The following is a 14,847-nucleotide window of genomic DNA, read 5'->3' on the forward strand; positions in this document are numbered from 1 at the left end:
TTGTTACAAATTTATTTAATTATTTTAATAATAAAATTTTAAATTTACTTGGTTTAAATAAAATTACAAACATTTGGTTTGCCGTCGGCAAAACATTGTTACTAACCCAATGAAACAATTATGTATGGACTTACCAAAGGCGACTACTATGCTATTTTTCTGCCGTCGGCACTTGAAAAACATGACATACGCTACAAAAGAAAAACACTACGAATGTAATACATACGAAACATATATGCAATTCTCTATATGTCATTTCTCGTCCCATTCCCCAAAGAAAATGATTCTATGATTCTCTTACTCTCTTTTTGCAGAAATCAAAGAAAATGATTCTATGTTGCACTGTACTCGATCCTAGTGTCATTTATTTGTTCTTTTGCGTGACGTTCTTACTCTCTTTTTGCAGAAATCAGTTATGTATGTATTGATACAAACAGCTTTCTCTGTCATCAACTATTTGCAACTTCCCGCTAGAAGTTACGAACACTTACGATCCTACTAGACTTCGGCTTTGCCAAAGCATACAAAAGATACATATGTAGTAAATAATCAGAGTTGATACAGATGAAAATAAAAACACTTCGGCTCAGAAAACGAATGCTCTCTTAATGAAATTGGTGGGAATTTGTTGTTTTTCGATATTAGGAATAAATGACATTAGATAGGAACAAAATGAAAAAATGAAGTGACGAAATTTTTCGATGTCATAACAGATGAAAACTAAATATATGTATATATATCTTCATATAATTTTTTTATAGTAAATTTTATTGTTACTGAAAAAAAGTATGTATGAAATTATATTGTTTGAAAATATTTTTTCTCTTTTTAAAAATGTTTTGTCGTCCTGAAAAGGACGGATTGTTGTTTGATAGAGATACGATGGTCTGTATTTACATTTTCTTGTAGATAATTTAAGCCTTCTTTTCGGTCTTCTTGGGCAAGAGAACAGCTTGGATGTTTGGCAATACACCACCTTGAGCAATGGTGACACCGGACAACAATTTGTTCAATTCTTCGTCATTACGGATAGCCAATTGCAAGTGACGAGGGATAATTCTTGTCTTTTTGTTGTCACGAGCAGCGTTACCAGCCAATTCAAGAACTTCAGCGGCCAAGTATTCCATCACAGCAGCCAAGTAAACTGGAGCTCCAGCACCAACACGCTCAGCATAGTTGCCTTTGCGCAAAAGACGATGAATACGACCGACGGGGAATTGAAGCCCAGCACGATTGGAACGAGACTTTGCCTTTCCCTTAACTTTGCCACCTTTACCGCGTCCAGACATGTTTCAATTTTTTTTTCTTTTTCACTTCACTTCACAAAACACTAATGATAGCGTTTAACTAGTTGTCAGTTCTTTATATACTTTTCGTTCGAGCTATTTAATACATTTGAGGGTTGTTTTGCTGCACGAAGAGGCTACCTGAATATCTTGTCCACGAAATGGTACAAATGTGTGCTCATCGCTGCGCACACACAAAATTCTCTTTTGAACAGTGTAAACAGTGTTTGTGTGAAAAAAAAAATAGTGAAAATGCCTCCAAAAGCCAGTGGTAAAGCAGCAAAGAAGGCCGGCAAAGCCCAAAAGAACATCACAAAGGGTGACAAGACCAAGAGACGCACCAAGCGTAAGGAGAGTTATGCCATCTACATTTACAAAGTGTTGAAGCAAGTACATCCCGATACTGGTATCTCTTCAAAGGCAATGAGCATCATGAACAGTTTCGTTAATGATATCTTCGAACGTATTGCCGCCGAAGCCTCTCGTTTGGCTCACTACAACAAGCGTTCCACCATCACCAGTCGGGAAATCCAAACTGCCGTTCGTCTATTATTGCCCGGTGAATTGGCTAAGCACGCTGTCAGTGAAGGTACCAAAGCCGTTACTAAGTACACCAGCTCCAAGTAAATGGCTTTATATTTCGTCGAAAATTTATTTCCTCCACCATCAAAGGCCCTTTTCAGGGCCACAAAAATCATTAAAAAAGAGATTTTCTTTGTTGATCAACTAAAAACAAAATATCCTTATTTTATTTCAATAACAAAAAAAAAAATAAATACATCTTCCATCGAATAATAACAAATAATTGATTTTTCAACTAAGATAAATTCAATGTTGTAATCTTCATTTTATTAAAATTCTATTATGGCATTTCATTACTATGTCTAACTTCTATTAAAATTCTAATTTGGCATTTCATTACTGTTTCTTCAATATTTCTTCTTTTTATTTTTCTTCATTATAATAACGTCGCTATAATATTTTTCTCAGAGTAAAAGACTTCAATATTTCTTCTTTTTATTTTTCTTCATTATAATAACGTCGCTATAATATTTTTCTCAGAGTAAAAGACTCTATTACATTGATCGTATGCATTACTGTAAATGGCGTAGTTAAAGGATGTGTGTGTGTGAGAGAGAGTTTTGATGATGACTCTATGCGTAGGTACATGAAACCTTTTTTTCTAGAATTCTAATTGCTGCGGTTTATTACCACATCCCAATTGGCTAATCCAGTTTTGGAAAAATTCCCATAAAACATGTGATTATAAATTTCAATTTTACCGTGAAAAATAGATTAAGTACAATGTATATTTATTTAAATAAAAATTAGGTAAAAAAACAAAATTGTTTGCATAAAATTTGTTCTCTTTTTCAAAGATATTTTGTAGCCCTGAAAAGGGCTGTTAGATAAACTGCTTTCGAATATCGAAAATAATCATTCTGCCATGAAATAGAAAATTTACTTCTTGGCGGCGGCTTTTTTAGCAGCTGGTTTCTTGGCAGCGGCGGCCTTTTTGGGTTTGGCTGCTGCTACTGTTTTTGCCTTGGGTGCTTTTGGTTTTGTGGCGGAGGCCTTGGCCTTGGCGGCGGTTTTTGCTGGTTTAGCTTTAACTGTACCGGTCTTTTTGGCAGTTTTAGCCTTAGCCTTTTCGGTCTTCTTCTTTTCTGCTGTCTTCTTAGCGGCAGAAGGTTTCTTTGCAGCAGCCTTCTTTTCTCCACTGGCCTTTTTGGGTGCGGCAGCCTTCTTTTTCTTATCACCAGCTGGGGCCTTCTTCTTTTCGGCGCTCATTGCTTTAGACATTTTGAATGAACCAGATGCACCCTTACCTTTAGTTTGGATCAATTTTCCACTGGCAACAGCGCCCTTCAAATACTTCTTGATGAAGGGAGCCAATTTTTGGGCATCAACTTTGTAGGTGCTGGCCAAATATTTCTTGATGGCAGGCAATGATGAACCACCACGTTCTTTCAATGTTTTGATGGCAGCATCGACCATTTGTTGGGTTGGTGGATGAGATGGGGCAGCAGAGGGCTTCTTTGCCTTGGCAGCAGCTTTTTTAGGTGCCTTTTTCTCAACAGCGGCAACTGGAGATGCGGTGGCTTCAACTACGGCGGCGTCAGACATGTTTCACTATATTTTTCACTTCAAACACTAATATACACTAACACGCGTGTACGTTGGTTATATATATTTTTTACCGTTCAACAGATTTCAAAATCAACGTAGCTATTCTTGGGTACATCGGAATTATGAGAAGTACATAGTAGTCAGCTACGAAATTTTGTGAATTCTTGTGTGGAAGAGAATAAATTTTTTCACAAAAGTTTTGATAGAATAATTAAATTTATGATGACATAGTAAATATATTTAATTGGAATTTATCACATTTCTCTAGTAGAGATATCCACCTAAATGACAAAAAGGACTTCAATTAATAATATTGAAGGACTAGAGTATTATAATCTTTTGAGTTGAAAGTTTATAAAAGTGTCATCATAAATTTCCAACTAAATTATATAAATTTTAGTATTTTTATTGAAAATTGTATAAAATAAAAAAATTATAGGGAATCTTGATATGTTTTCTTTAAAAAAATACGAAAAAATTATACATTTTGCATAGTTTTCATGGTAAAATATTCAATTATATTATGTCGTCTATGACAGTGGAATTCATCATATTGGGATATTTTCCATGAATAAAAGTTTTTCTGCAAATTAATTTGAAAGCTCAAAAGTGAAAATGTTTTAGGAAATTTTCATTCAAAAATATAATAGAAATCACAAATTTCTACTAAAATATAACATTAATAATAAAAAGTGTCAAATTGTAACGAAAAGTTAAAATAATCGTGAAGGTGTGGTATATCATGTACAGCGATGTTAACAATGTTGAATATAGTTGAAACCATAAAATTAAAATATTTGCAAAAGAAATGAAATGTATATATGAAAAATATTAAAACATCGTAGAAAAAATACATGTCGGATTATAATACCATTTTAACAAAATTTTAAATCGAAATACTATGAATAAAAATTTGCCATAGCTGATATACCACCTCTAGCCAAATTTTAAGAAGTAAAGTAATTGGCTATTTTTGATATAAAATTTCGCAAAAAAAAAACTAAAAGAATTATAACAACAGATGGAATAAATTTAAGTCTAACGACTTTAGGAAATATATAAACAATAAACACCCTAGAAAATTCAAAAACCATCTCCGATTTAGATTAGGGTTAGAAAATATTTCATAAAATGTTTGCCGCATTGAATGTAGCATTAGATGAAAATAAGAAACAAATCCTCCTACTTATATCTTTTCTTCTTTTGAAAAAATAAATTAATAGAAAATAAATTGTGAATGAGTACGAAAAAATGTAAAACCATTGGAAAGCAAAATCTACATCATATATCAACATTCCCTTCATATCCAACCTAATACAAAAAAAAAAACACAAATGCAATATATTTTATTGATATCAAATAATTAAGAATAAATTCTTGTCAACTGTAAAGTATTGAAAAAATTTTTTCTCTTTTTATAAAAATATTGTGGTCCTGAAAAGGACCGATTGTTTTTGTAAAAAAAGTTGGCTTTTAATATGTCAAAAATTTAAGCACGTTCTCCACGAATACGTCTGGCCAATTGGATATCCTTAGGCATGATGGTGACACGCTTAGCATGGATAGCGCACAAGTTGGTATCTTCGAATAGACCAACCAAGTAGGCTTCGCTAGCTTCTTGCAAGGCCATGACAGCAGAACTCTGGAAACGCAAGTCAGTTTTGAAATCTTGGGCAATTTCACGAACCAAACGTTGGAAAGGCAATTTGCGGATCAACAATTCTGTGCTCTTTTGGTAACGACGGATTTCACGCAAAGCAACGGTACCAGGGCGGAAACGATGGGGCTTCTTGACACCGCCGGTGGCTGGGGCACTCTTACGAGCAGCTTTAGTAGCCAATTGCTTACGAGGGGCTTTGCCACCGGTAGATTTACGGGCAGTTTGCTTAGTACGAGCCATTTTTCACTTTAATTCTTCACTTCACAAGATATGAACACAAACACTGTCAAAACGTTATTACTTGTGTGCCGAGATTTTTAGATTTAGATTTTGCACAAAGGCTATTTTTATTCCATTTCATTCCTATATACTTTACAATAACCTATATGTAAAATTTCTAAAATTACTACCCAGCCATATAGTTATCAGGGTCTTCCAAAATGTATTATATTTGTGATTAACAATATATATTCGATTACTCTACATACCCGTAGATATGCTAATATTTGAACATCGCTGCAAAAATTTAGGACTTTAAAAACAGCTCGTTTTTAGTAGTGATAAAAACAAAACAAAAAGAAAAACAAATTAACTAATCCAGTTCAACTTATATCTAATTACTATGCTACATATTTACAACTTATTACTAATTTTGATAATATCTACAACTTACAAACTAATAAACTATTTACATATATACAAATTTTATTGTACAGTAATATATACTGTATTGGTGAGGTCGAGAGAATCACTGCGTCTGTGGTAATACATCAATTTATCATCGGAATATAAATACCCCTGCTCATTCAGGCCCAGTAGGGCAGCTGGGCGAAGGTGCCTCATAGTTAAATTAGACTGCGGATCAAAGTCAGCCTCCATGCAAGCCTGCACTATCGTGTTCGTGGTGTCCTTACATTTATTCAGATGTTTCAATGCACATCGAATCATAAAAACGTCTATCCTATGAAAGCCAGCTGTATCATAGATCCTTCTACATGAAGGCGCTTTGATAGAGCCGTCTGCACATTGACGGTGACGGAGGCCCATACACATTTTCACTATACTTCTCTCCCATCTGCGAATCCTCTCCATCTGGTGAGAGGATATACCAAGAAAACATGGAAACGCATATGCTAGAATCGGTCTAATTATCTGCTTATAAATCAATAATTTTATCCTCGGAGAGAGGCCTTCCCTCATTCGAAGAACTCTGGAATACCCAAAATAAACTTTCCTAGATTTGCTAAGAATATGGTCAATGTGCCTGCAAAAGTCAAACCTCTCGTGAAATATTACGCCCAAGTATTTGATAGATTCCTCTACCAGTATTTGTTCCCCGCCTATCATAAGTACCGGTTTGTGCTTTCTGAAATTTGGGAATGTCACCCTGGGTTTGCCCCTGAGTTTCACAGCTACACATTTATCCACGTTGAGTCGTAGTCCCCAATCGCCAAAATACTGATTAAGATCCTCTAAATAAACATTAATAATTTTACATACATTGCTTGCCCTTGGACCAGTGGACACTATGAGCACATCATCGGCATAAGTCAGTAGCAGACTTCTCTCAGGAGGCCCAGGAATATCGCTGATGAAAATGTTGTACAGTATGGGTCCCAGCAGAGAGCCCTGGGGCACCCCTGCGTGTACCACATACTGTCCAGACAATTTTTCACCAACTTTAACCCTGTATATCCGTCCTTTAAGAAAGCTTGCTACTAACCTACACGTCTGATGATCAAAGCCGAATGAACGAAGTTTATATAATAGTCCATTATGCCATACTGAGTCAAATGCCTTGGCGAAATCCAGCCCAACCGCTATGGATCCCCACTTCCTCGCAAAACCTTTAACGACAAAGTCGGTGAAAGCCATGAGAGCATGTGAGGTTCCAAGGCCAGGCCGGAAACCGAATTGGCAGTCCCTCAGTATGTCTTTGTCCTCAATGGTCCTCTGGATCCTGGCCAGTACAAATGACTCATACAATTTTCCAAATGAGGATAATAATGAAATAGGCCTATATCCGCCAACTGAACCGCGATCAGCACCAGGTTTAGCAATCGGGACCACGACTGCCTCCTTCCAAATCTTAGGGAAATATCCGAGGTTCAGACATTGGTTGAAAAGCACAGTGAGAAATACCAGGGCATTCTCATTTGCTTGTTTCAAAACAATGTCTGGGACCCCATCAATTCCATAAGACTTTTTGGGAGGTCTTCGGGACAGGGCATCACGAACAGACCCCGGGGTGATAAAACCGCAGTTATACCACATATCTCTGTCCAATATCATAGAACCATCCGCCAAAAGTTCAAACGAAAAATTTACCATAGGGGCAACATTCCCAAATTCACAGACAGCACTATCTACTCTAGTCCGAAGTGAGTCATTCCTTGTAAAACCGTCTTGTATCTGTGTCCCCTGTATATACACAGCCAACGCCTCAGCCTTATGCGCATCATCTACAATCGTCAGTCCGTCAGCCCCAACAATGTCCCCCACAGGCTCCCTTGATGTCAGTCCTACAGCATTTTTCACCTTACTATACGTGCTCGAGTTCACCCGTATATCCTCTAACCGTTTCTTGAAGCGATCCTCCTCATAAGTCCGGATTGACCCCTGTATAATTCTGTCCAAATTGTAAATATCCGCCCTAAGAGTCGCATGTCGTCCAGGATCGCCTGTCGTATGTAACGTCCTTCGAAGTCTTTTGCGTTGCCTAATGAAACGAAGTATATGTGGTGGGAGATTTCCAAGAAAGCCCGCCCTCGCCTCTACTTTGGCAATAGATATTCTCATAGCCTCCGTAAAAACATCGTTCATGCCATCAATGCAATGATCAATCTCATCCACCGTTGCATTCGTGTCAATAGGCAACGCATGTCCTGGCAGATTGTCGTCTAAATGTCTCCTAAAACGTCGAATATTAAATTTCTTAAAGTCATAATAAGATGTCCTTTCCCTACTAATAATTCCCTGATTCGTCAAAGTAAATTCCAAAGCCCTGTGGTCAGATTCATACTCATGAGTCTTAATTAGGTCACGTCCACTATATGATAAACCCGCTGTCCAAAGAAAAAGGTCAATATATGTCCCTGTCAATCCGTTTGGTCTGGTGGGCAAGTCCGCTGGTCTTGTCTCAAAGTTCGGAAAGTCAATCAAAAACTGATGTAACTGTCTACCCTTCGTGTCACATTCGTCACCCCCCCAATCAATATGTCTTGCATTCATGTCACAACCAATCAATACCTCCCCCTGAGCGTTTAAATCCGTCAACGGCTCCAAGTCACACTGTCTGATGGCATCGCCCGGTCTCGAATACATTGAAACGAAAATAATCGACGTCCCGTCAGATCTGAAAACTTTACAGGCACATGACTCAATTAACCCGGTATCAATATGGACTCTCTCCGATTTAAATGTATCTCTAATAAAAACCGCTGTACCTCCTCCCATACCCTGTGTCCTATCCTGTCTATATATCGTATAGCCATTCAGTGAAATTCTATGTCGCGATGATAATTTGGTCTCAGCCAGTAAAACTACATCAGGGTCATGTTCCTTGACAAAAATACTCAAAAAATGTCTCCTAGAGATAGAAACAATAGAGTTGACATTAATAAATACAATTTTAAACATCATTAGAAACCCTGTATATGCATAAGCAAACCTAACAGTGCACTGGGGCCATTCCCCTCGCTCTCAAGTCTCCTGAATTCAGGGCCAAAATTTCTTATGTCAGCCATCACTGACAAAATATCTTTGCCAAAGTATGTTTGGCAAGACTCTGCAATAGATCTACCCCTTTGTGAGGCAGCATTTGTGGTCATCGGCAAAGTCGCCGTTGTTCTAATTTGGCCAGGGAGAGGAATTGCCCGGCCACTCAGGTCCGAAATATTTGCATGTGCGGTGGTGTGTGCGCGTGCAGCGCTGGCATATGAAACGCCGGCATTTAAGCCAGATAATCTTATAGAGCGTGTCTGAGCCCTATTTTGTGCCTCCAATTTCCTTTCAGCCACTTTCGCCAAAAGTGCCACTCGTTTGGGGCAAGTACGAGAGCTGGCGGCATGACCATCAACCTCACAGTTCGCACACCGCAATTTGGAGTCGTCAATCATAGCCGAGCCGTCCTCCAAAGCCACTGACCTTTGTCCCTTCGGTAAAATTTCACATTTACCCGGGCCGTGTGAACCAGCACACTTAACGCACCGATATTTCATTGTGCAATTCAAGGAGACATGTGAAAAGCGTTGACAATTATAGCACTGTACTACATCGCGGCTCTTGCTTTTCTTCATCTTAACACAACAGTTAATGATTACATTCATCCTATAGACACTTTCAATATCCGTATCCCTGCCTAGACGTACTATCCATTTATCCTCAGCAATGTTTTTAGCATCTAAGAAAACTACTTTAAATGGCTGCTCTAAGAAAAAATCACAAATCTCCTCTTTAGAATAATCATGGGATAAACCCAAAATTAGTACCGAGTACGGCAATAAAATCTTAGGTGTATGTGTATGGGCCTCATATCCCCTTTCTTTAAATATGTTCCTAATTTTGTCAAAATTATCAAGACCACGAATTCTAATTGATAGTGCAGACTTACCAGCTATTTTGATTATATATGCATCTTTTTGTAGATGTATATTAAGTAAATTGGTGATCTCTCTCACTCCTACATTATATATAGTTATTGCAGGTGAAAGTTTTCCTGCATTCGTTTTTGTACTGGGCGGTGTATTCATGTCCGCGGTATTTGTAACTGCTTGAGTTGCTTTTGGAATCGCACCGGTTTTCGTGCTGTTGGATGTTGATGTTGTGGCATTTTTTATGCCCGATGTTGTTGTTGTTGCATTTTCTATGCTGGATGCTGATGGTGTCATTTTTGCATTTTTTATGCCCGATGTTGATGGTGTCATTGTTGATTTCATTGTTGGCTTCATTGTTGTTGTTTTTGTTGCCGTCATCTTCGTTGTTGATATGTTATCCAGCTTCTTTGGTGGGATTTTGCTATTAACCATATCTTCAGGTTCTTCATTGCAGTCGACCGCCATACCTGTGTCTTCGGCTACACAGGCAGCATTATTGTTTGAAACTCCCCCAGCAATGGAGTTTCTAAGCTGACTAATTTCATAAGTGAGTTTTTCAATTGTCATTGTAAGCGCTTGTATTTGCTTGCGCTGGTCTTCAATGATGGAAATGAGTTGATGCGTGTTTGCTTTCTCTGATTGCAGGTCCTCAATCAGTTTTTCATTGGTCAGTTGTAGACGCATATTTTGATATGCCTCGCCTGAGTCTTCGCTACTATAGCCTTTTTTACGTCTTTTCTTTTTTCCCTTTTTAAGGGGTACTTGATTGTTGTCTGATATGGTACCAGCATCAGAGCCGTTAGTCCATATCAAATTGTCGTTGTTATTTTCATTTACATTTAATTCACTAGCCGCAACTAGTGAGGCATTTTGTTGTTGTTCAGCCATTATATGATGATATTCGACGATATTTAATGGATTTTTTGCAATTAAATTTTGGCAAACGGCCCCTTTCATCAGAAGGGGATTTATGCCAGCTCTGTTGGGTGCAGCGGCTTCCTCGCGTCCACCGCTGCACTTATTTTCCTCGAGTTTTTCGATGATTTCAGCCAATTTAAATTTTACTGCCTACTATGCAATTCTCAATGTACGCACTTAAACAAAAGTTCTTGCACTAGTTTTTGAGATTAAATCTCGTTTCAAACTAATTTTTTCTTCCGCTTCTCGATGTTATCACTTCAAGCACTGACACTAGAATCCTCACTTGTGTGCCGAGCATGAACGCGCATATTTATAGAAAAATTGAGCGCGCAAACTGTTAGTTAAGGGTGTGTGTGGGGAAAGATTGAAATATTGTATCTTACAGCTGCCTGTATATACACGAAGTATACACGAACGAACCCGAGGGTAGATCGTGTTATTAATATTAGTAAGCATTTCAAGGAATTTTTGTATAAATAGAAGCGCATAGGCTGCGGAACAGTATTAGTTCTTGTGCATCATTCGTGAAGTGAAATTTAAAAGTGAAAAATGACTGGTCGTGGTAAAGGTGGCAAAGGCTTGGGAAAAGGTGGCGCTAAACGTCATCGTAAAGTGTTGCGTGATAACATCCAAGGTATTACCAAGCCTGCAATCAGACGTTTGGCTCGTCGTGGCGGTGTAAAACGTATCTCTGGATTGATATACGAAGAAACCCGTGGTGTCCTCAAGGTGTTTTTGGAAAACGTTATTCGTGATGCTGTCACCTACACCGAACATGCTAAGCGTAAAACCGTCACCGCTATGGATGTCGTCTACGCTTTGAAGAGACAAGGCCGCACTTTGTACGGTTTCGGCGGTTAAACATTTTCTTGACGCTATTTGGAGAATATTTAAATACTTTAATACAAAAACAATCGGTCCTTTTCAGGACCACAAAATATATTTACAAAAGAGATCATCTTGTTACAAATTTATTTAATTATTTTAATAATAAAATTTTAAATTTACTTGGTTTAAATAAAATTACAAACATTTGGTTTGCCGTCGGCAAAACATTGTTACTAACCCAATGAAACAATTATGTATGGACTTACCAAAGGCGACTACTATGCTATTTTTCTGCCGTCGGCACTTGAAAAACATGACATACGCTACAAAAGAAAAACACTACGAATGTAATACATACGAAACATATATGCAATTCTCTATATGTCATTTCTCGTCCCATTCCCCAAAGAAAATGATTCTATGATTCTCTTACTCTCTTTTTGCAGAAATCAAAGAAAATGATTCTATGTTGCACTGTACTCGATCCTAGTGTCATTTATTTGTTCTTTTGCGTGACGTTCTTACTCTCTTTTTGCAGAAATCAGTTATGTATGTATTGATACAAACAGCTTTCTCTGTCATCAACTATTTGCAACTTCCCGCTAGAAGTTACGAACACTTACGATCCTACTAGACTTCGGCTTTGCCAAAGCATACAAAAGATACATATGTAGTAAATAATCAGAGTTGATACAGATGAAAATAAAAACACTTCGGCTCAGAAAACGAATGCTCTCTTAATGAAATTGGTGGGAATTTGTTGTTTTTCGATATTAGGAATAAATGACATTAGATAGGAACAAAATGAAAAAATGAAGTGACGAAATTTTTCGATGTCATAACAGATGAAAACTAAATATATGTATATATATCTTCATATAATTTTTTTATAGTAAATTTTATTGTTACTGAAAAAAAGTATGTATGAAATTATATTGTTTGAAAATATTTTTTCTCTTTTTAAAAATGTTTTGTCGTCCTGAAAAGGACGGATTGTTGTTTGATAGAGATACGATGGTCTGTATTTACATTTTCTTGTAGATAATTTAAGCCTTCTTTTCGGTCTTCTTGGGCAAGAGAACAGCTTGGATGTTTGGCAATACACCACCTTGAGCAATGGTGACACCGGACAACAATTTGTTCAATTCTTCGTCATTACGGATAGCCAATTGCAAGTGACGAGGGATAATTCTTGTCTTTTTGTTGTCACGAGCAGCGTTACCAGCCAATTCAAGAACTTCAGCGGCCAAGTATTCCATCACAGCAGCCAAGTAAACTGGAGCTCCAGCACCAACACGCTCAGCATAGTTGCCTTTGCGCAAAAGACGATGAATACGACCGACGGGGAATTGAAGCCCAGCACGATTGGAACGAGACTTTGCCTTTCCCTTAACTTTGCCACCTTTACCGCGTCCAGACATGTTTCAATTTTTTTTTCTTTTTCACTTCACTTCACAAAACACTAATGATAGCGTTTAACTAGTTGTCAGTTCTTTATATACTTTTCGTTCGAGCTATTTAATACATTTGAGGGTTGTTTTGCTGCACGAAGAGGCTACCTGAATATCTTGTCCACGAAATGGTACAAATGTGTGCTCATCGCTGCGCACACACAAAATTCTCTTTTGAACAGTGTAAACAGTGTTTGTGTGAAAAAAAAATAGTGAAAATGCCTCCAAAAGCCAGTGGTAAAGCAGCAAAGAAGGCCGGCAAAGCCCAAAAGAACATCACAAAGGGTGACAAGACCAAGAGACGCACCAAGCGTAAGGAGAGTTATGCCATCTACATTTACAAAGTGTTGAAGCAAGTACATCCCGATACTGGTATCTCTTCAAAGGCAATGAGCATCATGAACAGTTTCGTTAATGATATCTTCGAACGTATTGCCGCCGAAGCCTCTCGTTTGGCTCACTACAACAAGCGTTCCACCATCACCAGTCGGGAAATCCAAACTGCCGTTCGTCTATTATTGCCCGGTGAATTGGCTAAGCACGCTGTCAGTGAAGGTACCAAAGCCGTTACTAAGTACACCAGCTCCAAGTAAATGGCTTTATATTTCGTCGAAAATTTATTTCCTCCACCATCAAAGGCCCTTTTCAGGGCCACAAAAATCATTAAAAAAGAGATTTTCTTTGTTGATCAACTAAAAACAAAATATCCTTATTTTATTTCAATAACAAAAAAAAAAATAAATACATCTTCCATCGAATAATAACAAATAATTGATTTTTCAACTAAGATAAATTCAATGTTGTAATCTTCATTTTATTAAAATTCTATTATGGCATTTCATTACTATGTCTAACTTCTATTAAAATTCTAATTTGGCATTTCATTACTGTTTCTTCAATATTTCTTCTTTTTATTTTTCTTCATTATAATAACGTCGCTATAATATTTTTCTCAGAGTAAAAGACTTCAATATTTCTTCTTTTTATTTTTCTTCATTATAATAACGTCGCTATAATATTTTTCTCAGAGTAAAAGACTCTATTACATTGATCGTATGCATTACTGTAAATGGCGTAGTTAAAGGATGTGTGTGTGTGAGAGAGAGTTTTGATGATGACTCTATGCGTAGGTACATGAAACCTTTTTTTCTAGAATTCTAATTGCTGCGGTTTATTACCACATCCCAATTGGCTAATCCAGTTTTGGAAAAATTCCCATAAAACATGTGATTATAAATTTCAATTTTACCGTGAAAAATAGATTAAGTACAATGTATATTTATTTAAATAAAAATTAGGTAAAAAAACAAAATTGTTTGCATAAAATTTGTTCTCTTTTTCAAAGATATTTTGTAGCCCTGAAAAGGGCTGTTAGATAAACTGCTTTCGAATATCGAAAATAATCATTCTGCCATGAAATAGAAAATTTACTTCTTGGCGGCGGCTTTTTTAGCAGCTGGTTTCTTGGCAGCGGCGGCCTTTTTGGGTTTGGCTGCTGCTACTGTTTTTGCCTTGGGTGCTTTTGGTTTTGTGGCGGAGGCCTTGGCCTTGGCGGCGGTTTTTGCTGGTTTAGCTTTAACTGTACCGGTCTTTTTGGCAGTTTTAGCCTTAGCCTTTTCGGTCTTCTTCTTTTCTGCTGTCTTCTTAGCGGCAGAAGGTTTCTTTGCAGCAGCCTTCTTTTCTCCACTGGCCTTTTTGGGTGCGGCAGCCTTCTTTTTCTTATCACCAGCTGGGGCCTTCTTCTTTTCGGCGCTCATTGCTTTAGACATTTTGAATGAACCAGATGCACCCTTACCTTTAGTTTGGATCAATTTTCCACTGGCAACAGCGCCCTTCAAATACTTCTTGATGAAGGGAGCCAATTTTTGGGCATCAACTTTGTAGGTGCTGGCCAAATATTTCTTGATGGCAGGCAATGATGAACCACCACGTTCTTTCAATGTTTTGATGGCAGCATCGACCATTTGTTGGGTTGG

General features: G+C 37.5%; 1 protein-coding gene across 1 annotated transcript; it reads right to left on the reverse strand.

The window, feature by feature from the left end:
* Positions 1-4,905: 4,905 nt before the first annotated feature.
* LOC142242617 (histone H3) lies at positions 4,906-5,316 on the reverse strand. The gene has a single exon (XM_075314184.1). The coding sequence runs from the start codon at positions 5,314-5,316 to the stop codon at positions 4,906-4,908; it is 411 nt and encodes a 136-aa protein (XP_075170299.1).
* Between the last annotated feature and the right edge of the window lie 9,531 nt (positions 5,317-14,847).

Source organism: Haematobia irritans, unplaced genomic scaffold (genome assembly GCF_050003625.1).
Source record: "Haematobia irritans isolate KBUSLIRL unplaced genomic scaffold, ASM5000362v1 scaffold_6, whole genome shotgun sequence".
Lineage (NCBI taxonomy): Eukaryota > Metazoa > Arthropoda > Insecta > Diptera > Muscidae > Haematobia > Haematobia irritans.

Excerpts from the sequence above, each read along its gene's own strand:
- LOC142242617 (XM_075314184.1), bottom strand. The coding sequence starts at position 5,316 with ATGGCTCGTACTAAGCAAACTGCCCGTAAATCTACCGGTGGCAAAGCC.